This window comes from Corvus moneduloides, chromosome Z (assembly GCF_009650955.1).
Source record: "Corvus moneduloides isolate bCorMon1 chromosome Z, bCorMon1.pri, whole genome shotgun sequence".
NCBI lineage: Eukaryota > Metazoa > Chordata > Aves > Passeriformes > Corvidae > Corvus > Corvus moneduloides.
This window is the reverse complement of record NC_045511.1, coordinates 37497417-37522746: the sequence shown is the minus strand read 5'-3', so window position 1 is coordinate 37522746 and position 25330 is coordinate 37497417. Positions and strand designations below refer to the sequence as shown.

The following is a 25330-nucleotide window of genomic DNA, read 5'->3' as shown; positions in this document are numbered from 1 at the left end:
GTTCTGGGGTGTTGAACATCCGTAGTGGCTAGAAGGGTTTCTTCCAGTGCTGTTGTTGTACTGCATTTAATTAAGCCATTAGCAGAGTTGCCAAGAATTTTTATACTGGGAAGATGAAACCAGGCAAACTAGTAAAAGTAAGGCCTTTTCAATTCTAACAGATTTGCGTTAGAATGTCCCTCATTGGCAGAAAAGTTGGTCAAAAATACTCAAGAGTACTGTAGGAAGGTACTTACTAATTGGCAATGGCTAACAACATTATTAAAACCAAATAAAAATGAAAGAAAACTTTGAAGAGAGTACTTTGAGTAAACATCTGTTGATCCACCTCCGTTCAGAACTAGTTTGTGGTGTTCATGTAACTTAGAGCTTATGGTGTAGAGTTGTGTGACTGCAAGTATTGCAAATTAACTTCTCTTGATTAACTTGTCAGTCAGGTTTTTTAAGGTGTGCATTTTTCACTCAGAAGCAACATCTCTTGGAGATCTAAGTAGGAAGAAAAACACCAAAAATTATGGAGAAGGTTGCCTCTTTTCTTCACATCCTGTTATTCATTTACGTAAAGGCACTAATGTAGAAATAAAATCTAGGTGACTGCCTATTCTTAAATGTGGCATTTTGAACTTTTTGTGCTCTGCTTAAAAAGAGAGCTTCATAGACAACTTTCTAAGCTGAAAGAAGAAAGGTTCTCTACTTAGGATTTTACTGCTACTGTTTTTCTTTCTTCATTACTTTGTATTTCCTTAGAAGACATTTTGTGAAAAAACATGGTCATTGTTGTGCTTCTGGCCATCAGGCTTTGCTGGTCATTTTTCACTTATTTGCCGTCAGTTTAAGTTAGGACATTGACTGTCTGAGCATCTACTTGTTTTATCATAAGATAATGCTACCTAATAAAAACCTTTTTCAGTAAAGTAGCATCATGTGTAATATTAAAAATACAACTGAGTCGTTTAAATTTCCATTGTTATTTTAAGTAAATAAAATTACAGTTTTGAATGTTGGAATGTTAATTGGAATCTGATAGTTACTGAAAGAAAAACAAAGTTTTGTCAGCTGAAATTTCTTGTTGATGTAGTTTTCAAGTGTCATTGGTCTAACAGTTTCTCAGAAACTGTTGTGTAGCTCTTTCTATTGGGTCTGAATATCAGTGATATTAGACTCTTGATTAGAAGCTTTTTTTACAGTATATTTAGGTTGAAGTTTTATGTAGTAATATTATGAAGACACCTGAATAATATTTATGCTCATTAATATTTATGTCCCTTCTTAAGCACACGTAATCAAATTGTTTTATTTCTACGTAGAAGAGATCAAGAAAGGTTATTTTCATTTCATAGATAGGTCTGCTAAGGACAAAAAAAGTATTATGTCCTTTGTCTTGTTCATTTTACCTATGCCAACTCTTGTCTTCTTGCTTTACAGTTTCATTTAGTAAGCAGTCTGTAATAATACATTTCTGACGTAATCAATTTTAAATACATTTTTCAAGCAGTGACTTATATCTGTGAAAGGAGGTCAAGAATTTTGAAAAACTTGAAGTATTCTGTTGAATTGGATGAGTTGTAAATTGGGAAATACAAATAACTACAAGTGTTGGTGGAAGACTGGCATTTTTGTTTCATGCTTACATAGAAATTTGGAATGACAGGGATATTAAAGCAATGTTGTAATAAGCTAAAGTAATTAATAAAGAAAACCCCTTGTAAGAACATTGACGTGTTGATTTATTGCTATTGACTAGCCATCTAATCACGTTTTGGGTTCACTACTTCTCTTAAACTTTTAGAACCTGGGTTAAGGTCTTTAGTTTCAGTAGCCAATTTATGGAAATTCTGTGAGTATGAGTAATAGAAAAATTAATTGCTGGAAAGCACTATAAAACAATGTCTTCTTCCTGGTTGTCTACCTGTAGTAGATAAAAGTATAAATTGGTTTTATTAGTGCTTCATTTATTGTTGAATCGTGGAGACTACTGTAGTTGCTTAAGTCGTAGTAACTGCTGAAAGCTGGAGCAGACTGCAAAACCTGTGAGGTCTCTGCTTTGAAAGTGAGGGAGGTTCCATAGGAAGAAGATCCTTGAGAGCCAAGTTAGAAGGGATGTGAGACAGCAAGTCTTGTTCCTCAAAAGATAACTGAAGGTATGTAGAACATCTTAAGAACGTAACTAACAAGCTTGCATTTGAATTGGTTATAAAAATAGTGTAGGACTTGAACACCTTTTCTTACCGTGGATTTCATCTTGGTGATACTTTTATTTCCTTGAGTTTAGAAGGCCAGTGTTAGATCTGCCCAGTTGGCACTACTGTAATCCTCAGTCAAGTCTCTCTTAACCTCTTAAACTGTAGGCTTCAATCAAGCTTATTTTTTTATCCAGTAGTAAGTATTCAGTCTATCCTTAATTTTGCCTGTGCCTAGTGTTGATATATCCTAGCTGCCTTTTCTCTGAACATATTAGAACATATTATTTTAATCTGCTATTGCTCTGTACCTTTAAAAAGGCTTAAGGAAACAGAATTTTGATTGTTCTTACGAGAAATAGATCTCGCTACTATTTCTTTTTTCTTGCTTGCTTTGTTCTGCAGGATCCATAACAGTCCTGGATTCAAGACTGCAAAGCCCTTTACACTTCTTTCCCCAGAGGTGATGGGGAATGCAGTCGTATTGTCTATATATGGTTTTTAAAGGAATTTTGCCAACTGAGTAGTTTAGCTAGAATGTTCACATTTATAGTACTGAGTGCTTGTTTAGTCTGTATTTCTGTAAGTACTGTATGACTCTGGAAAAGTGTTTGGTAACAGCAATCAGAATATAAAGGATGCCATCAAGAAACAAAAAAAGGACATCATGAGAGCTCTCTCACAACTTAGCAGCTATGAAAGGTGATATAAAATCCAGAAGTAATAAATGTAACAGTATAAACGATGCATTAATTGTACAAGTAAGAGAATAAACTGTAGTTTGATTGAATATCATTATTCAAAATAAATCCTGTCCAACATCTGAATTAAAGAAAGTTTGTGTATGACAATAGTAGTAGCAAACATATGTGGAAAGGTATTTTGTCACGTGATTCTGAAAAAAGGAAAATAAATTGTGGAACATGTTCTTTTTATCACAAAAGTGCATGGGATTGCATAAAAATAGAAGAAGATGGTCTAGCTGTTAGGTGAGTTGAAATAGCATTCTCAGTGCAGAAGGATGTTGTCAAGTTATAGAATGGGCTTTCATAAGTAGTCATCTACAGCAGTGGAGACTCATTTATAGTTTATTTTGCAAATATGGTGAGGGAAGTACTTAAAAGACTAAGATTAACTGGGGTTTATTGACAGACATGGCATGGGTGGTATGGTCTTGAATGCAGAAAGCTTATAATTATAATAAAAATATTGTAATACCAATAGTTCCTGAATTGAATGTAGTTATCCTTTGTCTGAAGATTATCTGTATTCTGATCATTGCCCACAACTGTCAATATTGTATTGCTGTAGATTTTGAGAAGAAATACTTAAGAACTATAGAATATGACTCTTAAAGTTCATCTAGTTCAAACTCCCTGCAATGGGCAGAGACATCTTCAACTAGATCAGGTTGCTTGGAGCCATATCCAACCTGACCTTGAATTTTTCCGGGGATGGGGCATCCACCACCTCTCTGGACAACCAGCTGCAGTGTTTTACAATCTTCGCTGTAAAAAAGCCTTCTTCCTTACGTCTAATCTAGATCAAAAACAGGCTCTGCTAAAAAGCATTTCTCCATCTTTCTTACAGACCCCTGTTAAGTATTGAAGGGTCATGATAAGTTCTCTCCAGAGTCTTCTCTTCTCCAGGCTAAATAACTCCAAGTCTCTCAGCTTTTCCTGATAGGAGAGGTGTTCCATCCCTCCAGTCATTTTTGTGGCCTTCCTCTGCACTAAGAGCAGAGGGACAGAACCACCTGCCTTGACCTGTGGCCACATTTCTTTCGATGCAACACAGAATACTATGATAATCTTCCCTCAAAGAGTTGATGTTTCTGATAGTACTGCTTATGTGGAAGGAATTGATGTGTCAATACTTGGAGGTGTTTAGAGTCTTGATAATCAAAACAAAGCTGGGGATTTCTCTTCCATGCAGCAGTATGGCAGACAGCTGTTTCTGAAGAAATTTTGGAGATATGGATTACGCTGTATAATAGGTTAGTAGTACATCTTATCTTCCTTTATAGTTACAAGCTTTGCTTGCATGTCCCAGAACCTAAGTGTCACAGAAGGTAGTCAAGTGTGTCTCTGTGCAGTCTGAGATCTCATCCTACTCATAATCTTTCCTAAGAAGTCATGAGTATTAAAGCATGCAGGGAGAATCACACCAGGCTATAGTATTGTAACACCTTGAGGTAGAAAATGCATGTCATTCAGTGTGGCACACAGCCACTCCAGTAAAAATTACTGAGAGCTGCTACATGACAACAAAACACACTTGATATGCTGCTTCACTGAAGATTATTCATAGGGAGGGTTTTACAGTCTATTACATACAAGTGTGAAGGAAGAAGATTATATTGAAAGTTGATCTGCTGGAATAAATAACTTGTTTTTTTCTAGATTATTTTATTGGGTTTTAGCCTGATTTGATGACATTGAGCAGTCTGTGTTCTGCACTTGAATTGAAATTCAAGTCTTGTGCAGATAGACTTACTAAACATTCATTGTTTTCATTAAACAAATGGAAGATTTCTGTCTCTATTATCACATCACTATATGTTAAGAACATAGATGAAAACAAAAAAGAACTATCTTGTGTAACCACAGAAAGAAACATATGGAAAACAAAAGCTTTTTAAAGCAAATATGTGAAATGAACTTGTAGAGTGTACATGGTGGACTTGCAAAGCCAGACTGTTAATTTTCAGCGCAGACCTACAGTTACTTCAGCCTTTCAGAGAAAAAAAAAAAAAAAAAGAAAGTCTGGAGTAATTCATGTGATATTTTGCTCAAAATTATTCTGACATTAGTTTTGGGGGGAAAATGGAAGTGTTAACAAACTCCGTAAGGCCTTAGTCATCTACTGAGTATTTTTAGTGGTTTTGATTTTCATGGTCTTTTTTTTCTGGTGGGCTCTGGGTTCCAAAGCAACGTGACTGATTTTCAGTGCAGAAGCTTTTTACTGGCTTAGGTTTTTTGATAATTTGCACTATTTTTTGTGAAACCTTTTCTTAGCTACCATAAGAAAGAGAAACCTCCCAGAGGCAAGACTTGAATATCTCCTTCTAATGTTTCTAGTCTATTCTGAATTAAATGACTGCACTCCTTAATGAATTTCCTAATTAATTTCCATGTTAATTGGTAAAAACAGCTTACGTTAAATGTTTTGCACAGTATGGAAGTCTGGGATGGGCTTTCTCTAGTTCTTATACAACTGAATTTGTGTAGTATTTCTTCAATAGGAATCCAGGGTGGTGGCGGGGGGGAGCTGCGTGAGCGTGGGGAAGTCTTCGGAGAAGGCTTGGAGGTTTCACAAAAAAAAGATGGAAGATGGGAACAGGACATACTAAGTAATTTGAAAAACTGATGATGTCCCACATTAGAGCTAATTTGCACTTTTTAGTATGTGGAAAAGTTTTAGTCACAAGAACTTGTACTATAACCTCTTGAATATGTGGAGTCTTTTTTTCAGTCAACTGCATGTTTTCAACTTAAGTTTACTTAAAGTTTTACTGAAAAGAAATGTACAAAGACAGCCATTCAATTGAGGATTAATCACTATGGCAACAGAAATGTGGTGACTGAAAAGGGGGAGGATGTATTCTCCCCTTAGCTTCCTGCCAGCTGTCATATTCAACCTCTGCGGCATGAATTCAGGCCAATATATAGACTGTGACCAGCTCTAAGAAACTTTATCTGTATTTTTATAAATTCGTACAAGAATTGCACTATAAAGGAAGACTTAATCCTCTGAATTAGATGACAGACTTTTGGCACTATTGCCAGTGTTTGACAGAGAAATAACGAGATGCTTTGTAGTAAAACCTGGATTAATGGTAAACCCTTCTTTATGTTATTGCAATGTGGTGTAAATGAGAAAACTAAGCATGCTGTCAGCCTAGCAAAAAACATGCCCTTTGTATCTCCAATGCAGATTTAAGTACTGTTGAGAATACTGTAAATACAAAAGTTGTGTCATTAAGAACTCTGCTTTATCTTATTTGTATTACATTGCCATTTTGTAGATTATTTAAACAAAGACTTCTATCAGTTGTAGGAACTCTGATTGCAGTGTGTTTGCACAGCCTTCGGATTCAACAAGTTTAGATAGTTGTTTACAAAGAGAAGGCTTTTCGGAGATAGCATGCCTTTATCCTTGCTCTTCTAGGATGGGGAAAAATTCAGCTTTAAAGTAATTGTTCCTGAATGATTGGCCTGTAATGCTGTTTTATTGAGTTTACTGGTTCAGTTTGCAATGGAATTAACCATTCCACTATTCTGCTTTCGGTTGTGTTTTTTCAATGTAGTGAGTTAATATGGGACATTCTTTGAAGCTTGTAATGGAGTTTTCATTATGATGCATGTGCATGGCCTTTGGTTTTGCTACTCTTTGATGGAAGGATGAGAAGGTGAAAGAAGATGGGTACAAGTCCACGAGCTTCTGCTGGAATAAGCAATTACCTTAAGCTTTGAATTCAGAGACAGGCTGAGTATCTCCTCTCATTCTCAACAGTAGTAATAACCATATTGATTCAAGATCAGCTTTTTGGTGAAAGACATTGATATCTCCTACAGGAATTATTTTAGCAAAAGGTTCAAAATTTAAGTAAGATTGCTCCCAATGAAAAATTCTTGCTCTGTTACCTGGTTGTAGAAGAAACAGACTCAGAAGTAAATGTGAAATAGAGAGGATGCAATCTGTTCTCACTTGATATAGTAGTCAATTCTCCACTACCAAGCAAAATATTAGAGTTTATGGAATGTTCTTGGTCTGTTTATTTATGCAGTAAAGCTACGTGCAACAAATGGGAAAATGATTACATGTTACTCTAAAATTTATTTAATTTTATCAGCTTTGCTTTTACTGGTCTCTTGGTGTTGGCAAAATATTTTGGAGGAGTAATTTGGATCCGTAATAAATCTTAACAGTTTTTATAACTTGAAAAATTTTTCTGCTGTTAGTCTACTGGGATACATTCAAATATTAGATACACTTGTAGTTGTAGCCAGCATCCTTTGTTTAACTCAGAAAGCTTGATGTAAATACAGTTATACTAAAGTATTCTAAAATTTTAAGGTAGGTTAGCTTCATTTTCTAAGACAATTAAGGTACTGACTGTTAGCTACACATTACTTGTAATTCTCATTCTACAGCCTTACTTTGTTACAACAGCAGACATATTAATTCAGAGACTGCTTTTCCATTAAGAAAGCTAAATTCGAAGGGAAAACAAATGTCCACATCAGAAATAATTCTGAGATATTGTAGCATTCAGGCTCATTTCAAACTGGAATTTGTAGTTCACCATAAGGCTCTGAAGTACACAGTTTGTTCAGTAGCATGTTCTTGGTAAGTAGAAAAGTAATTCTGGTTTATTTAAGAATCCTGTGAAAGTAGAGACATTTTTTGCTAACTGTATTCATGGTCTTCACCATGTGGACCTCATTTTTAAAGAAATCACATGAAATTTTATGTGGACACTATTACAATTTATCTTCCCTGACATGTAGAATAATTTAAGGAGAAATTCTTGTATGACATGTACATGTCCGAGATTACCTTTAAAAGATCCCTTCTAACTCAGACTACTCTATGATTCTGTGTAGAAGAGAGAAGGAAACAAGACCAAGAATGAACAGTCAGGTATCAAACATTTCTTGGTACTTTGTGTATATCGTGACACCAGAGAAACATAGGTAAAATAAAAATAGTGTGCAGGAATAGCATATGTTAAAGAAAAGCATATGGAAGGGTCATAATAATTAATATATATAATCAAAAAAACTGCCAGGGGGGAAAAAAATCCCAAAACAACAGAAACACCCAAACCAAACAAAACACAAGGAAAACTGCAAAGGGGAAAAAATTAGCTGAAATAATTTAGAATTGTAGTTTGTGTAGATAAAGGCACTGGAATGCAGTATCAAATAATTGAATTAATAATAATCATCGAAAACCAACTCACAATGTAGTGGGAAAGTCATGTGTTTTCTCAAGTTTTGAGGAAAGTGGGAAAATATAAATTAGGATATGGCATAATGGTTTGGTATGTGCTTGTAAGATGTGTTTTAAGAGGTCAATCATACTGAATTTACTGTGTTGCTTTTGTATTATTTGGCTGACTGCAAGGCAACTAGACATTTTAGAAGGCTATTCTTGTTTATTTTAGAAATGTAAACAAACAATGAAACTGCAATGATAAGTGTCCTGGATATCTGACAGCAGTGGTTTCGTGCACACCTAAGGAGAAAAATCTTGTGACACTGGAGGCTAGTCAGAGGGATTATTGATGACTGAAAGTCAGTATCTGGCATGATATATCATTACTGTAGGGATACTTTGGGTAATGAGGCAGTAAAAGAGGGGAAGGTGCTTGAACACCGTGCAGCTATGGATGAAGATTACACAAACATTTTCAGCTTCAGGCTTCTGAAGGATGTTCATTATCCTCCAGGTCTGAAGGATGTTCGTTATCCTCCAGGTCTGCTTTCTTAACAGATTGCCACAGACATAAGACAGCTTGAAAAACAAGTATCCCTGAATCTCTATTTCTCTTTTTTCTCTACGTGTCTTACTCCCAGCTTCTGCCCACTTACTCTCCCATATCTTTTCATCTTGCTGTATTTTAAAAGGTGAAACATGGTCATCCTTTGCCTTGCTTGAAGGGACTAAAGAAAAGGAAGTTACTAGCTTAAGGTGTCCAGTCATCTCAGTCATGTCTGATGATGCTTTTACATGGACTAGCATTCATTGCTCCAGAGTATAGAGCTGCCTCTTTATGCCTGTTACGGGAACGACAGATACTGAAGTTTTGTACTGTCAAAGAGAGACAAAAATGAGGTTTGGGAGATGTATACTGTTTTTAAATAACTGCTGTAACTAGGCAGCGGGAGGCAGATTGTCGTAGAGAGCTAACAGATCCAAGAGTTGTAGATTCAAGGTGGAATCTTGAAGTACAAGTTACTGCTGCATTGTAACACTTTAATTTTTGCTTGATGCCTATCCTCATTCTTCTTGAAGTGTTACCCTTAAATGGGTTGTGTGACACTAAATGTGCAGATACTACCATTTTTCTAGACTCTTGATTGCTGCATCCTCTTAGATAATACATAAATCAAAGAAATCAAAACTCATTTTTGGTATCCAAAACTCGATATATACATTCAAGGGTAAGAGATGTGCATAACAAGAAGGGATTGAAACTATTGTAGACTAAATGGAACATGAAAGGTGTCAATAAATGCTTTCTTTGAAGTGTTTTTCAGTTGTAGTAAGAATCCCTGGGTTTTCTGAACATTTTAGAAACCATTTTCTGCACAACTACTTAATTATCCCTCTTCTTTCCCATTGCAATATATAAAAAGTTTTTTAAGAGTAAGTGTAGCAGATCAAGGGGGAGCAGAAGAAAACAAGGATAAGACAGGAAGGACTGGCTACAGTTTTGTGGGTTTTTCCCTAGTTCACAATAGCACTTCATAATTTAATTTTATTGTACTTTCATTAACTGTTTCTTTGCATTTACTGGGTTATTTCTGGAGTATAACTTTTTCTCATTTAATTTTTTATATTAAAAAACACTGCCTTCTACTAAACCACTTGCATGGTCTTTGTCTTGTATGTATGCCTTTGAAAGTAAATAAAGTGTGCATTTCTTTTGAACTTGCTGTGAAGGTTTTTGTGACAAAATGGAAGTGCACAAAGTTTAATAAAGTAGTAAAAATATTTCATTTAGTAATTATATTGAAAATTTTTATCTTTGATGTCAATGTAATTATTTTGCTGTACCTTCTAGCCCTCACCCCAAAGTTTGTGAAAACAGAAATGTATAATGGTGTTACAGATATTTCAATATAGACAAACTTCATTTATCAGATGACCTATAAGTATGTGGTCAAGTTTAAGTGAAACTTTTCCACTTTGATCAGCAGAAATTTTATAACATGCACTGCAAAGGCATACTGTGTTTAATGTATTTAAATATTTAGTAAAACCTTTCCTGCTTGCTGTCATTCTTTCTGTCAATATTCTTTTAACATACAGCAGACACTGTATGTTATAGCATACAGTGAAGGATTTTTTTTTCCTTTATTCCATTGTTTTGGTCGTAGGATTTACTGATTCATAAAGAGTGTGACATTCAGTAATATAAACAGATTAAATGTGCTAGTGTCCATAGAGGAGCAAGAGTCAAGAAGCTCCTTGCTGAATCAAGTTGTCTTAATTTCAGACTTGTTTTGTGAGATTATTTTATGCATAAGTGTGATAATTGGTACAAACATGACCAGCACTATACTATACTATTGCATTTCATGTAGAAGTGAGAGGTGTGGAAGCAGCAGTTTGTTAGGGAAAGTGCTTGAGGAACAGAAAAATACAGAAAGCTGTTGAAAATAAATTTTCATTATGAGACCAGTACTTTAGAGAGCAAATATTGAAAGATAATTGAAAAGGTAGTGGCCATGAGAGGAATGAATTAAGGAGGGTAATACAGGAAGTCAAATTCAAAAGAAAGCAAAATAGTGTAAAACGTTGACAGTACTGGAATATTGACTGAAGTTCTCACTTTTTTGATGGTAGTGCTAATAGAAAGATAGAATATTTTCATCTCATTTTGCAAATCTTACTTCTACATAGACTCTCTCATCCATTATATCACTCAGAGTAATAAACATCAGATTTGACCTTTAAAAAACATTGAGACATCTAAAAAACTAAGTGTTTTAGGTTTACTTTAAAAATGTTTTATTTTTCTAAAAAAAAGGGCCTGGATTTGTGGGCGGGGTGTTAGGCTTTCTAAAATGTTTGCCAGTTCAGCAGAGTCAGTTGTGTTTCAGCCTAACTGGGTATCATTTAACCAATTGCCTTTGCTCCAGGGAGCTGGGAAGTTTTTCAGGAGTAACTCACAATGGCTGCAGACTTTCACTGGAATTAGCTCCTGCAGTTCTTGCAGTAATTTTTTACAGTAACCTTTTCTACCTTGAGTTAAAAAAAACCCACCTTTGAGCAACTTATTTAAGTAGAAGAGATGCTCTTTGTATGTATACAGTGGTATTTTGAAGTTGTTCTTTTGGGTGGGGCAATGTGGGTCATTGTACCTAAAATTTTATGCTTCCAGAACTAAATACGCCTTTTGTGCATTTATATGCAATTAGCAATACTTCTATCATTAAATGTGGTTCTTTGCAAAGACAAGCAATTTTATGACTTTCAGTGTGTTTACAACATTTGGCTTTTTTCCGAAAGACATTAAAAATCTTCTGTGTTTGAACAGATGTGTAAACGAAAGTATTACTGCCTCTTATGCTTTGGTCTTGTTTAATAAGAGGTAGATGGATGCACGTTTATGGGGGTTTTACATAACTTTAAAACAGGCATTGACATGGTTAGTCTTGTATTCTATTCAAGTCATACTTTCTTGAATTACATTATACAGCCCTGATTTCCTAACAGAGTGACAAATACACTAAGTCTTACTATAGTGAGATTGGAATACTATGAATGTTTTTCATGCAAAAAATCTATAAAAATAAATATTTTTTGAAACTATGACTGCTTTCTTCTACATTTTCCAAGTAGAGAACTGTATTACCCATGCATACTTTAAAAAAAAAAAAAAAAAAGTTAACGAATGTATACAGAACCAGCAAGAGTATTGTAGAATATTTATGCTTTAAGTAATATCTACTATTTTAATCTTAATTTTGTTACTAGTATTATACCGTTATTGGGAGAATAGGATTTTTATCTTGAGGTGGGATTTCAGTTTTGTGTAGAGTAACTTATAATGATGAAGTGAAATTTTAATCTTTGGAGCTGTACATTTGTCTTAAAGTGCAAATTTATGCCTGTAGGTTCTGTAATATTGACACCTCTCTTTGTATGCTTGAGGTTGCTGAGCTTGAGGTTACTTACCAAGGGGGTGAGAACACATGTGAGATCCTAAAGCTCGAGAACATTGTGACCAGCCCATGGAAATAAAGGAAATGGACCACGGATCAAATAGAAAAACATTGGGAAGAAACAGTGTAGATCTGAAACCAAATTTTGAACAGCAGATGGCAAGGTGTGAATACAATTTGTGATTTCATCTCTAAAGTAGTATTAGTAGGGAGACAGGACATCACTAAGCAGCTATTCTTTTCCATGATCTCATTTGAAAAAACAAACCAACCAAACAGAACAAAATAACCCAACCAAAAAAAAAAAAAAAAAGGAAAAGCATCACCAAACCAACAACAAAAAAACCCCGACAAAATACTTTGTAGCTTTTTTTAATGTGGGTTTTTCTTCTGTTTTTCCATGCTTTTCAAGCACATTTTTAAATTTTCTTATTTCCTTTGACTGCCCTTTTGGCAAAGGGGAAATTTTGATGAGAATTTGTGAGAATTTCAGAAAAATAACTGAGGTGTAAATAGGATCATATTTTTGTGCAAGATGTCAAAGAACCAAGACTTCCCTTCAATGTCTGTGGAAATTTGCAACTGAATAGGAAGACGACATTTCAGCTCTGAATCCCAACCCTAGCATTCAATCCAGTTATGCTAGCTATGAGTGACAGAATTGGGTGCACTTGGGTGCGTTGTTGTATCAGAGAGACAGCTGTTCTAACCATTTCAATGTCTCATTTTACTAGAAAAATGATGAAATCCCAGAAGACAATACTTCTGAGAAGAACACTGTTAAGGAAAGGCAAGAAATGTTGACGAACAGTAAGCAACATCATCTCTATGTTACGCATCCTGTGATCCAGAGAAACAAAAAAGTACACAGACTAGGTTCAACCACCTTCTTGATTGGAAAGACACCCAAAGGAATACGCAGGTGAGACTCTTTTGGTGAGTTAGAAGTAAAGTTGTTGGAAGTAAAATTCAAAGGTTGAAAAACAAACTTCCCTTTGAGTAGTTGCATTTGTCTTTGTTTCAACTCTACTCAGGGAATACTGTTATTTTCTATGGCAAGAGTGGAACTAGTAGGAAACTTCGACTTACTCTATGAGTACTGTAGTTGATTAATAAAATTAATTGAACCCACAAATTACTTGAACATGTTGATTCAATGGTCATATATTACATAACTGTGTAGATGTCATCACCATGAGTGTTTGTGGTATGTGCATCACGGGCTACTACAAAACAGTATGTAAACTGTATAGAAACAAGACATCTTATCATGTTAGCTTCTGACTGCCTGCTAGTTTTGCCCAGATCTCATCACTTTCATGAAAGGCTGTTAAAAAAACTGGGCTTCATGTTTCTTTTTTAGCTTGGGGCTCAGTATTTTTTGATAATCTCTTTCAAGACTTTTTTCCCCCCCTTATTTTTGGAGGGTTAATAATTTTTCTGTTTCCTTGTTTTCCTTTTTTCACAAATGATTGCTATGATTAATATGGATATTAAATTCCATTATTATGTGGATAGAAGTTCAATAAAAATAGCCCAGTGGTTTGTGGAAATAGGAAGTGGAAAGCTGTAGCTAGCTAAGCAAACCTACAGAATAGGTATTTTCAATATATTTTCAATTTGCCTTGAGACAAGTAAATTACTATGTGAAAGTTGGTATCTAGGTAATGCCTGTAAGCATTCAGAAGCTGTCATATCAGCTAGCTGGCCTCAGTTACCCAAACTGTTATTGTTGGAGTGCTGGGTTTGTTTACTGTTACAGACACTGAAAATTATAAATGTTTATGAGGCAGGAGAACCCTTCATTCTAAAAATATTCAGAATCATAATCAGTTATCAATTATTCACTGAGGTAAAACTTTCAAAGGCAGTGAAGTGACTAAGGCTATTATTCCAAGATCCTAAAGCCATATCTAGCAAAAAGCTTAAACAATTCACTCTTGAGCGTTAAGCAGGTTGTCTGTTAGCACCTGACATGCCGCTAGACTTTGTTGTACATGTGGATGTGCCATGGAGTGAATGAGGATGATTACGAGCCTCAGTTTGTTGTAATTGTAGGGCAGAGTGGGAAGCTGTCTGCAGTCACCACATTCAAATAATTGGAGCTAGCCAGTCAAATAGTATTTGAGGCAAACAGGGGTAAATCTTGCCTGATTGAGGGCTCTTCTGGAGCCCTCATACAGGAAAAGTGACATGTTTCATATCCTTTCTCTGACATTGGAGTGTAAAACCTACCTCTCTGGCCTTCCAGTAAGGTTCCCTGACCCCAGACTAGGGCTAACTCAACTAGAGTGATGTCTTTTAATGAGAACTTGGCTTTTTAGCAGAAACAAATATTCCATAACTCACTGCGTAGGATGATGTGGACAATGTTTGTCTCCTGTGCATGCGTTTATCCAATTTTTGTTTAGCAAAAAGAGGACTTTCTTTAAAAGGACTTGGAACAACTATTTCTTCCCTGTTCCCCCACCCCCCCCCAGCAAAAAAGAAAGAAACCAAGTCATTCTACCATCTGTCCATCTACATCTTTTTGGTAGCTAAATATGTTCTGAAACCTGGTCCTTTGCTAGGGTATCTTACCTACACTGAAATTCAGTAAGTCTTTGAATTGTAAGCTAAGGAAATGAAAATGTAGCTTGGGATTCAGTTCTTCTGAAGTCATTATTCTTTCTTCTCTTTGCTAATAAAAAGAAACAGTACTCCTAATAGAGAAGTTAGTTTTGATGATTGCTTTCTGGGTTATGTGAAGGAGGTGAATTGTATTAATTTCTTGAAAGCTGCTTTTGTTTCTAGTTAAGGGTGTCGACATAACACATTTTTCCTTCTTGATAATTACAGGAGACAATTTGAGGAAATGGTATCCCACTTTAATATGAGATCAGTAAAAAACCTTGCAGAACATATTGTAAAAGCTACATCAGAAACCAGGCAGAAGATGTTGAAGGAATTCTATATTTCCAGGCATCCAGAGATGGAGCCTTTCTTCTCAGTTGAAATACCAGCACAAGCTTCATGTGCCTGTGAGGAACGAGAACTGGGCACAACACACTCCAGAAAAAGAAAATCCACTGTTAATTTTGGAAGATCTAAATCTAGACCTTCATCAGCTAAAGGACTACTTCTGAGTGGAACTACAGAAACACAGACCCAAGAGAGCCATAAAGGAGAAGCAGAACAGCTTCACAATGACTCCTACTTGAAAGATATGTTTGTTGATGCAAAATATAAACAATCACCCACTGTTGCTGCTCAACATATTGAAAGAAGAAACAGTCAGGCATTCAAGGATTTTATGGCATCTGGCTCATTAAGCAGTAAATCAGAAATAATTGAGGTGCTGCCTATAAAAAGTTGTGAAGGACAGCAAGACTCAGAAAGAACACAGCTGCCAAAAAAAAGATCCCTGTCTCAGTCAGAAAATGGAGAGAGAAAAACTCAGATTTGCAAGAAGAATTCTTTTGTGGACTTACTTGGAGATACCTCTATTCTTGATGACATCTTCAGAAATTATGGAAATGGGTCTACAGGATCACCAAGGAGATTCTCTTCAGGACTAGCAGAAAAATCAAAGGGGAGACCAAAAGATTTCTGGGATATGCTGAATGAACAGAATGAGGAGAGCCTCAGAAAGCTCACAGATATAGCAGTCATAGAGAAACTTTGTGAAAGATCCCCTCATTCCACAGTGGCAGAAGAGAGAGAAGTATGTGAAAGTTCTCTTTGGAAAAAAAATGAAAATTTTCTGTGGAAAAAATACAGTGCAGATGATTGAGATGAACCATCCACTGCTAAATCTTACAATGTATTAAAACAAAAGTTTTCTATGTAAGTTGCACTATAACTATTTTATTTGAACTTTGACAGCACTATGCCACAAAACATGGTAATTCCATGAAATTAAAGGTAAAATGATGGATTCGTATTTATAGTGATACAGAATTTTACAAGTGTGAATATGTATGCAATTACATATGCAGTGTATAGTACATATGTGCATAGTCGTGCATATGTATTATATATTGTAACCTATAATATATAATGATTTTATATTAAAGTTTTTTAGAATTTTCTAAGTGCACTTTGCTTTCTATGATTCTGTTTATATTGCTAGGCTCAATAGCAGTACTAAGTAATCTTTTCCCTTTACTTAAATTTGGACATCGTCAGTCATCTCAACGCAATTTAAAGATAACAGGATTTGACTGATACTGCATGTATTTTCTGAGGTCCTAGAGACTGGAGTACGTTCTGAGATAGGGATGATGTCTTTGTGTCTAATCGCTTTTGATGGATTCCCATCCTCCATGATTTTGCTCAGTCTCTGAAGCTGTGGACCTTTTAAATCTTCATAGTATCCTATAACAGTTGAGTTTCTCAGCTTGGTTGACATGAAGAACCAGCAGGTTTTTTTATTTGGTCTTTCTCATTAAATAATGTTAGATGTCAAATTTCATCTCATGACACTTTCATCTCCCTTTTTTTATTTTTATAGACTTCTGTCATTTCTTTGTGAGGGAATATGCAGTACAATATGTATGTTGGGAAAACGCAGTACAGCGTATATGTAGTGAGGAATTTCAGCATGTTGACAGGTTATCGTCTTGTGGAATGCTGGATGTAATAAAACTTCCAAATGAAAACTGTGCATCACAGATTGGAAGGATGATTGTAAGATATTCAGTGTCGTATCTTATTTGCCAAGTAGTCTGTCACATTTTTCAATGCTATGGGATCATGTGAAGAGTACTTTGTAATGCATAACCAGAAGAGGCCAGGGGTTCATGTTGCTCTGGAAACCTTAACCCTAATTTTTGATTTTTGTAAATATTAGTATAGGGGTTTACATTGAGTATACTGTATAAATTGTTTTATGTGAAGGGTAAATGTTATGAAATTTTAAAACCTTGGACACTGAACCTGCACAGCAGCAGTCTGTGAATGGTGGTAGTTTTTGTGGTCTGGAAGACAGCCCAATGGAAAATAAGCTTAAATTTGATCTGGAGCAGCTTCTACTTTAGGTCATGGGAAGCTGTTGTAGACTACACTCTGTCTCTGTGGTGACCATTGTGCACATATTATAAGTGGAAACCATCTAAAATCCTGATTGTGAAATCTGACTTAACTACCTGAAACGAGGAGCTGAGTATTTTATATAAATGTTAAGTAATAAAAGCCTTGGGCTTTAAAGGTAGCTAACATACGTAAGATTAATGTGTTCCCTAGCTTTTTCTGACCTTGAATCTATGCTGTTACCACTTTATTGTACCAAATGGTATAATGGTCAGTTGGAACAGCTTTTCAAGAAGAAGTATGAACTAAGAAAATAAAAAAAGAAGCTGTAAACTGTTAGTCATTGGTACATTTGAATTATGTACAGCTAAAGGAAGTCAGCTTAAGTCAGGGAATACTTGCACCCTTATTGATGTTAATAAGCATGACATAATTAAGGCCTTCTGTTCATGGCATCAGTATTGCTTTTCTTTACAGGTTAGCATTCTTCTGCTTAGAGAGGCAAATTGCTCCTTAGGTAAGGAAGAGAACATTTGGTGGAACAAAACATATGGTCATCAAATACATAAAATTTTGCTGTATAGAGGAAGGGAATAACCCCTTTGTGTCTCCAGTAAAAAAAGAAGTTAAGTGGCTTAAATTTCACCAAAGATAATTGAAGTTAGATATAGGGAAAGAAACTCTGTAGGGAGTTAGGAGGTTGTGTAGTGCCAGTATCAGGCATAATCAAGAACAGGAGAGAAAAATACCTGTTAAAAGTTGTACAGATAAAACTATCCTTTTTTTAGGCCAGAAGGAGGGACTGATAACCTTCATCTGTGGGCCAGAAGGGGCTAGATAACCTTGTTGATTTCAGCTGATACCGGTGTACTGAAGGGAGGCTTCACCTTAGCACCATGTTTGTCAGTCATGATGTGAATCAGTAGATACTAGAGAGGGCAAAATTGATTGAGGTATGTAAGATTTCTATTGATTCCCAAGTATGAAGCTGTCATCATTTTCCTGAAGTAACCAGAAAATTATGTTTCTCTTATAAGGTGAAGGTATGCATAAATGAAAACTTACATAGATGTGCATGTTTTATTCACATGTATGCCAAATACTGACAGTGTATTTGTGGAAATCTATTTGTTACATGCAATTGAACTGAACTATGGGAAGATGTCTTGAAGTAAGATTTATGTCACTCTGTAGCTTCCTGCAAATAGAATGTATTTTACGAGGATATATCACCTAAGTCATAAATACTGTGACTTAGAGCCCTAGGGATCTGTCTGTAAAATATTGTCATGAAGAAGATGTCTGTATAATTTTAAAAAAAGAATCTGATCAAATTAAAAAAGAAGCATTTTACCTACATTCAAAGACATAGTGTTCAAATATTAAAACTGAAGACATCAATTCTTAGAAATCTGTGGTTGTCATTTTGTTTGGCTTTAAAAACAAGAATGGTAGTGTGGAGTTCATACTTTCATGTACAGGTTCCTGCACAGTTGCAGGGAGGCATGGACTACAGGAAAACTCTTAACAGCCTCCTGGCATAAGGAAATAGCTTCATGGTAGTTGTCACCTGATCTGAATATAAATCATCCAGGAAATGGAGTGTCATCGCTTTCATGTGGAAATGGCTTGGTAGGTTTTACTGTGCAGTTCCCTTGTTCTTTTACTCAGTGGAGTTCCTATGGGTCTGGCTGTGGGTCCCTGACCTTGCAGGTGGTACCAGTATTTCCTGTTGCCCTCAATGGAAATTCTTTGACTGGAAAAAAATTAGGTGAAATAGTAAGAAATCTGGCTCTGTCTATGCTAACAAATACAGCTATCCCAACAACCACCTTACAAGACCTAGTTAAAGACACTGTGTTCTGAGTCTGATTTGCAGTGTAGTTTGGATTGTAAATTGTTTTGCACACTGGGGCTATACTTAGAACTGCATTTGGCAGCAGGTGTGTGGTATACAGATTTCATATTTGATCTGGGGGAGGGACACTGGATAATTTCAGGTAATGAATATGTTTAAGAAAGTCTGGCTGTGGACTCAAACATTTGTCAACACATTAAGGCAGTTCAAAAGGATGCATTTGCTTAGCTTTAGCAGGTCATGACTTCGAGCACCAGAAGGCAGACTGTTGCCAGTGCCATGGCTTCAGCACGCTGAGTAAAACCAGCATTAAGAGGAGAGGGTGATTGATAAAGTATCACATATATTCAAAGTATTGCATATTCAAAGGTAGTAACACAGTACTACATAAGAAAAAGATGACTTAAGTTACTTCCTTAGAAATCTTAACTGCAGGAGGAGAGGATTTTATTCTTCCAAGGAAGCATTTAACTGCCTTTGCTGCTACATATTTTCCCAAACCTGCAGTGTGCTGCATATCTTACTGCATACCTTCCAGCTTATGCAACAAATGAGGTAATACTGTTACAAATACTCTCTCTCCTTGTGTTTGCACTTGGTACATTCTATAGAAAAAGAGTAATGACCACTTAAGTAGATGTCGTGCTAGAATCTACCTTCCTGATGAGGGTACCTGAAAAGTAGGTAATTGGTTAGGGATGACTAAGGAGATGCAATTTCTGCTGTTGAAACTGGATGTCTAGATAGCAGATGAGAGAGGTAGGCAGTGATTCAGAGCATTTAAGAGGCATTCCTCTTGTCCTGTAGATGATGTGTAGATTGTAGCAGTGTCCTTGTGAGTCTATACCTTGTGTGTGATTCTGACAGCTGATCCTGAAAGAGGAAGAAAGTACATCTAAACGGAGGATTGGAGGGCTTCAGAGTTGTTTGCTTGGCATCCTAACCTTTGTTTAGTTGGCATCCAGAAAGCTGAATTTCCTTTTCAAAGACCAAGTGAAGACTGTGCTCTAAAATAAAAGATACAATTGAATGCAAGCATGATGGATATGCATGATATTTGAGGACAGATTGCCTCAGTTGTTCTCTGAGTTTGCCTGAGCTGGGAGGATGGAATTGAGTGTTCAGAACCTGACCTAGTGTCTGTGTCAACACACAGTACGACTGAATTGAGATTGCACATATAACTTGCACAAGCTGGAGCATAAACAGGCCCACTGCACTAAAGCATTGTTTTCCAAAAATGCACAGAGGCAGCAGAATTATGTTACAATTTGCATCAGTCTGTTGTAGCATGTTACAATGACTGAATGTTGTTTATATATTTAATAGCAACATTCTCAGTCCCTAGAAGTGTACCCAGTAAAGACAGTGACTAATCAGTGGGGATAGCTGGGATGCTAAACAAGTATCAGCTAACCTCAGAATGAATCTGGTTTTTTCTTCAACAGAATTGTTTATACCAGAGGGATTTTATTCCTCTTTTGTTTGATACTGAGTTGTTTCCATCAAGTGAATGCTCATGTAAACATGATCTCCCATAACATCCTGAAAATCATTCCATGCTAGTTACTTTAAAAACAAATACCAGATGTCTATTTATGTTGTTTGAGGTAAGTGCTCAAAACTGTCAGCAGCACTTGCCACTCCATGATTCAGACTATGATGGAACTTCTGTCACAGTTTCTGCTTGTTCTGGTTTATAATTATATGGCAAGGAAAACATTCATACTGTGGTCTAATTGGAAATGTAATTTAAGTACCTCTGAGAAAGGTGCTTTCTTAAAATGTCTCTTTTGTGCTTTTGTCTCTTCACCTCCACACTAGGCTCAGAGATTAGCTTGGCTTGGTCCCTCTATACATGTACACTGTAATAACTAGAGGAATTTATGCTCGTTTTGCCTCTCTGCCCCCACTGTTCTGTAGTTGCAGTTATATATATTGCTGTAGTTACAATACCCTAATTCTAATTTAAGAGTCTTACACTTGGAGGGAGCATTGAGGAATATATTTTCATTAGTCAAATGCTGAGGTTCTATTCTGCTTCTGATGTGTCACTCTGCACTATTTAGAAAAAACAGAACCTATGTTCCTTGTAATGGACATTATTACTTTACTATGTACCCTAGTCATTAGAGGTAGATAATACATATTTTACATATATATATGTATATACACACACACATACGTACTATCTTTATATATATATACTATACATATCTATGTATATATAAATTAGAATTATATTTTAAATTATACAATATAATCAACTTCTAGCATACAGTAAGAGAAATTATGATTGTATGAAATAAGTACTTTATGCCTAAGGCAAAAGAAGAATTAGGTATTTTACCTTCATACTTGACATACTGCTGTTTGAACCTTGGGAACATAGAATAATTTAATGGTTTAGAATTTCATGGTTCTGACAGATTGTTGTAACTGGGTAGTTTGCCATCGGATAGTCTTTTATGTCAAACTCGTAAACTTCAGGCAGATGAGAACCCAATGAAAACTTGTAACATCAGAAATACCTGAATTCAGTGCCATTCATCTCTCTTGTTCTTTGTAAGCTGCACAGAAGAGAATGTGCAGTCTCTTATTTTGTTCTTAGACTGCGCAGTCTTCCATTTAGTTGGAGAAGAAACTAAATAGGAAAATGTGCTTGAACCAACTGTGGTTTTTCTCTTGAAATATTTCTGGATATATATTAAAGAATTCTCTTCATAAATTCCATTTCACTAAAAGAAGCAGTAGGAAGCCACTTAAAAGGGAAAGTTTGACTTACTATTGCTTATGTAATGAAAAAGTTAAAATAGTAGTTTAATATTTAATAATTAAATAATCCTCTTTAGTAATGAGAAAAGCCATTTAAAATGGTGGGAGTTTTTTTTAATGGTTTTGTTTACCCTTTGGTTCAAGCACTCTATGTATTAATGTTCATTAATGCCAGTAAAACGAATAACCTAAGTAGTGACTGAAAAAGCCAAAGACATGGAACCTCTTTGCATCTAGACACCCTGATGTGCAGTGTTAAAACTGTTCTGCCACCCTTACCCCAAGAAGGGTAAAGGTTTAGGCCTTTTTGCAGAGTTTACTCTTCATGGTTAGGTATTTAGGCTGTGGTGGTAAGTTGAGCGTGGTTTTTCATCTCATACATGAAGTCTTAGCTTCTACCATGAGAAGACACATCTGTGACCTGGTAGTCTTGAGGATAATGTCTCTGAAAATAAATCCTGGTAAGAAAATAATCTAAGAAATTTTAAGGGAGTTTGTAAAATAGAACAAGACACTTTTATTTTAGTTTCCTCACCATCAAAATCCCAAGAGTCATCTTAGAAGATGTTGTGTTTAAGACCCAGAGTGAGCAATAAAACCCTCTGTAATTGAGTTGCTACACTTTAAGCATGTCACTTTCTAAGCAAAAGTTTATCTTTTGTTATTTTATTCCTTCAGGGATGAGAAATGGGTGTTCAAAACCACTCGGAAGCTGCAGTGAGCCAGTTCTTCCTGGTAGCAGAAAACTTTCATTTTTAACCTTGCAGGATTGCAGCATAACACATTGGAAGTCTGTGATCTGTGTCTGGCTTTATCTTTTGTTTTTGTTCAGGCAGGGAACTGGGAACTAACTGGAAAAGATTATAGCTGCCCAGTAGCTTGGTTTGGATACATTGAGGTGGTAGCCCACACTGCAGCTGTGCTTCACAGCTGCAGAGGCTGCAGCTGATCTGTGGTGCAACCTGGGATTTCTTCATCTTTGGCTTTGTGCTGAGACAGTCAGAGGGGAAAAACTATAAATTTTAAAGGGAAAGAAATAAAAGGATCTCTTTAGAAGTGTGGCGATCTGCAGAGAAGGAGGGTGATGTCTCTGGGAAAAGTTAGTATTGCTAAGCATACAGTAGACGAAAATGACAGAATGCATGAGTAGTTGTAATGCTGTCGTTTTCTAGCTTCTGAGTGTTTTTATAACTTTATTATTTCCAGCGCAGCTTTAACAAGGTACTTCTTGAAAACTTTCAAACAAAAGAGAAAGGTATTCCTCTACTCAGAAGTTGCTGATTCCCACATGGATCATTATGAAAATTTAGAATCACAATTTCAGTTACTTGACCAATTGGAGTTGCTAATAGCAGTAGATTACAGTCTCTTTTGTGGACTAGCCAGTTAGGGGAAGAAAGGATGTAGTTGTTAGTAGATGTCACAGAAACTGGTTGAAAACAAAAGAGTGCAGGCATCTGTGAAATCTTGGTTCTATTCTGCAGTCTGGAGACAGTGTTTGTGTATTTAACACAATGGATCATTATGCCTTGGCTATGTTGCATCTGTCTCTTGAAGTCTGCTCTGCTTTTCTGTTTCTTTCTTGTTAGCCCAAGGTCTTCGGCTTGTTTCCACGCTAATGAGCTTCCTCAAGTGTACAGCATGGGCACCATCAATGAGTATTGATGGAACAATGGGCAGGATTTCTCAGCTCTCAGTTCTGGTGCCACAGCAGCTTCTGGGGACCAGTACCATAAATTGCATGAAAAGATGCAAAATGCTCTATAAATTCATTGTAATTGTGGAATCAGTCAGTTAATCTGGGGGAAGGATGTGCACATAGTATGGTGATGGATAAGGTGTATGAGGTCAAGGTAGTTGTCTGTTTCAGTATTCAGAAAATAATGGTGCTTCTCTGTAGGAGATTTATATGGAGCATGGGTAAAACACAGTGTTTAGAACTTGGCCAAAATTTGGCAGGTTTTCAGAAGGCTAGTACTGGACATGGTTGCTTACAGTAAGGTAACCTCTCGTGCCACCCACAGTATCTTTTCCCAAATATGCAGGCAAAACAGATTCTCAGTGAAATGGCTATAGAAAAAACATGAGGGAAAGTGTTACGCAAACTTAAGTATTGGTGGAAGTATGATCTGAGTATAGATGTACATTTGTATGCATAAGCAGATGGTATCAATGGCTCAGTTGTGTGATGGTATTACTGATCAGGTACAAGGCAATAGAAGAGGCACAGGAGTCAGTCTATAAGCACCTCTGCATGTCCATTTTAAGCTTTGCAGGGGCAGTTCAACAGTGGTACTACAATTGTAATGCAGGAGAACTCCTTACCTGCTGAAGGCATTAAAGCTACTTCTTTTAGTCCAGCATAAAGGAAAAGTTTAAGGAGAGCTGACCAAGGGTCCAGCTGCTGTGTTTTTATTTAGGCATACTCATTTGGTGGAAGGCTGTGAAGAATTAAGCTTAGGAGGGGATATTGAAGCCATGGAGTAACAGCTGGGGAAAAGTTTGCCGTTTGCCTCTTCAGTGTGTAGTTTGTTCTCAGCAGCCAAACAGTATAGTTCCTCTGCCTAGGAGAGGAAAGGGTGTGATTTTTTTAATATGCAATAAACTTATCTTCCTGTTTTACTTCTCTGGATTATAATGGAAAATAATATTTGAAACACTCAATGATTTTAGCTTAACCAAACAAGTAGTGACAGAACCAACATTAGTCTCTAGGAAGATTGTGGGAAGGATTTCTCCTCATCTCCCTATGCAGTAAAAATAGCTTTAATATGTTTGCATCAGCAGTTTCTCCTCTTGAAAGTATTTAGATGGCACAGGCTTTTTGCTCTTTCTCTTTGGCATGTTATGCACATACTGTAGTAATCCATTTTTTTCATCAGTGTGTTACTAATAATGTGCCACCTAAGCTCTGAAAACCTCCTTCTGCTTTTAGCTGTAAAAGAATGCTTAAAGGATTTAGGGATGTCAGTCATCATCTGGGTTTTTAGCAGGGGTGTGTGTATGTGTGCACAGGGACGAGGGGAAGAGAGCCCAAGCCGGAGTTCAGAAATTACACTCTGTGTGTGGTCTGAGGTTATTTCTCATTTCATGAAATGCACGCTTCATTCCTGGCTCAGACAAACTTGCACGTCACTGAATAAGTCCCTTATCCAGTTTCCAAAACACTGAAGATATTTGAAAGGGCTCTGTGGGTGGACTGCTACTATCAGCAAAAGCAAATAAGCTAACCTATTTAGTTAAGCATTTTTTAATACTTAAGCAGAATAACCTTCAGCAACACTTAAACAGTTGTGGCCAGCCAAGGGAAGAGAAGGGGGGGAAAAAACCACACAAGTTTAAGCAGTCATACGTTAATTAACATTAAAGGCTGCATTATAGTTCCTGGTGTGTGAAGGTGCTGTCTGATCAGTCCAGGAAGAACATTAGGGAATGATTAAATGAACTGGGTGTGCTGCTAGGAGTTCCCTGTGGTCTGCTGGTCACAGTTTATTCAGCATTTCACTTTCCTTTAATCAAAAGTGGTATAAACTTTTTATAGGAACCCCCAAAAAGATGAATCCAAAGTATCCTTGTATCAAGCTGTTTTGGTGTCCAAAATAAGT

General features: G+C 36.3%; 2 protein-coding genes across 2 annotated transcripts in view; both read left to right on the top strand.

Moving 5' to 3' along the window:
- ERCC6L2 (ERCC excision repair 6 like 2) overlaps window positions 1–12246 on the top strand; it is a 50921-nt gene extending 38675 nt beyond the window's left edge. Inside the window, exon 18 of the mRNA XM_032095604.1 lies at window positions 12072–12246. Coding sequence (XP_031951495.1) covers window positions 12072–12161 — 90 coding nt within the window. The 3' untranslated portion in view covers window positions 12162–12246. The remainder of the gene's footprint in view (window positions 1–12071) is intronic.
- LOC116437645 (DNA excision repair protein ERCC-6-like 2) lies at window positions 12158–18503 on the top strand. Its single transcript, XM_032095607.1, is given in 3 exon segments — window positions 12158–12246; window positions 12817–13004; window positions 14921–18503. Coding segments are annotated over 2 exon segments (1116 nt in total). The 5' UTR covers window positions 12158–12246; window positions 12817–12879; the 3' UTR covers window positions 15912–18503.
- The last annotated feature ends 6827 nt before the right edge of the window (window positions 18504–25330 follow it).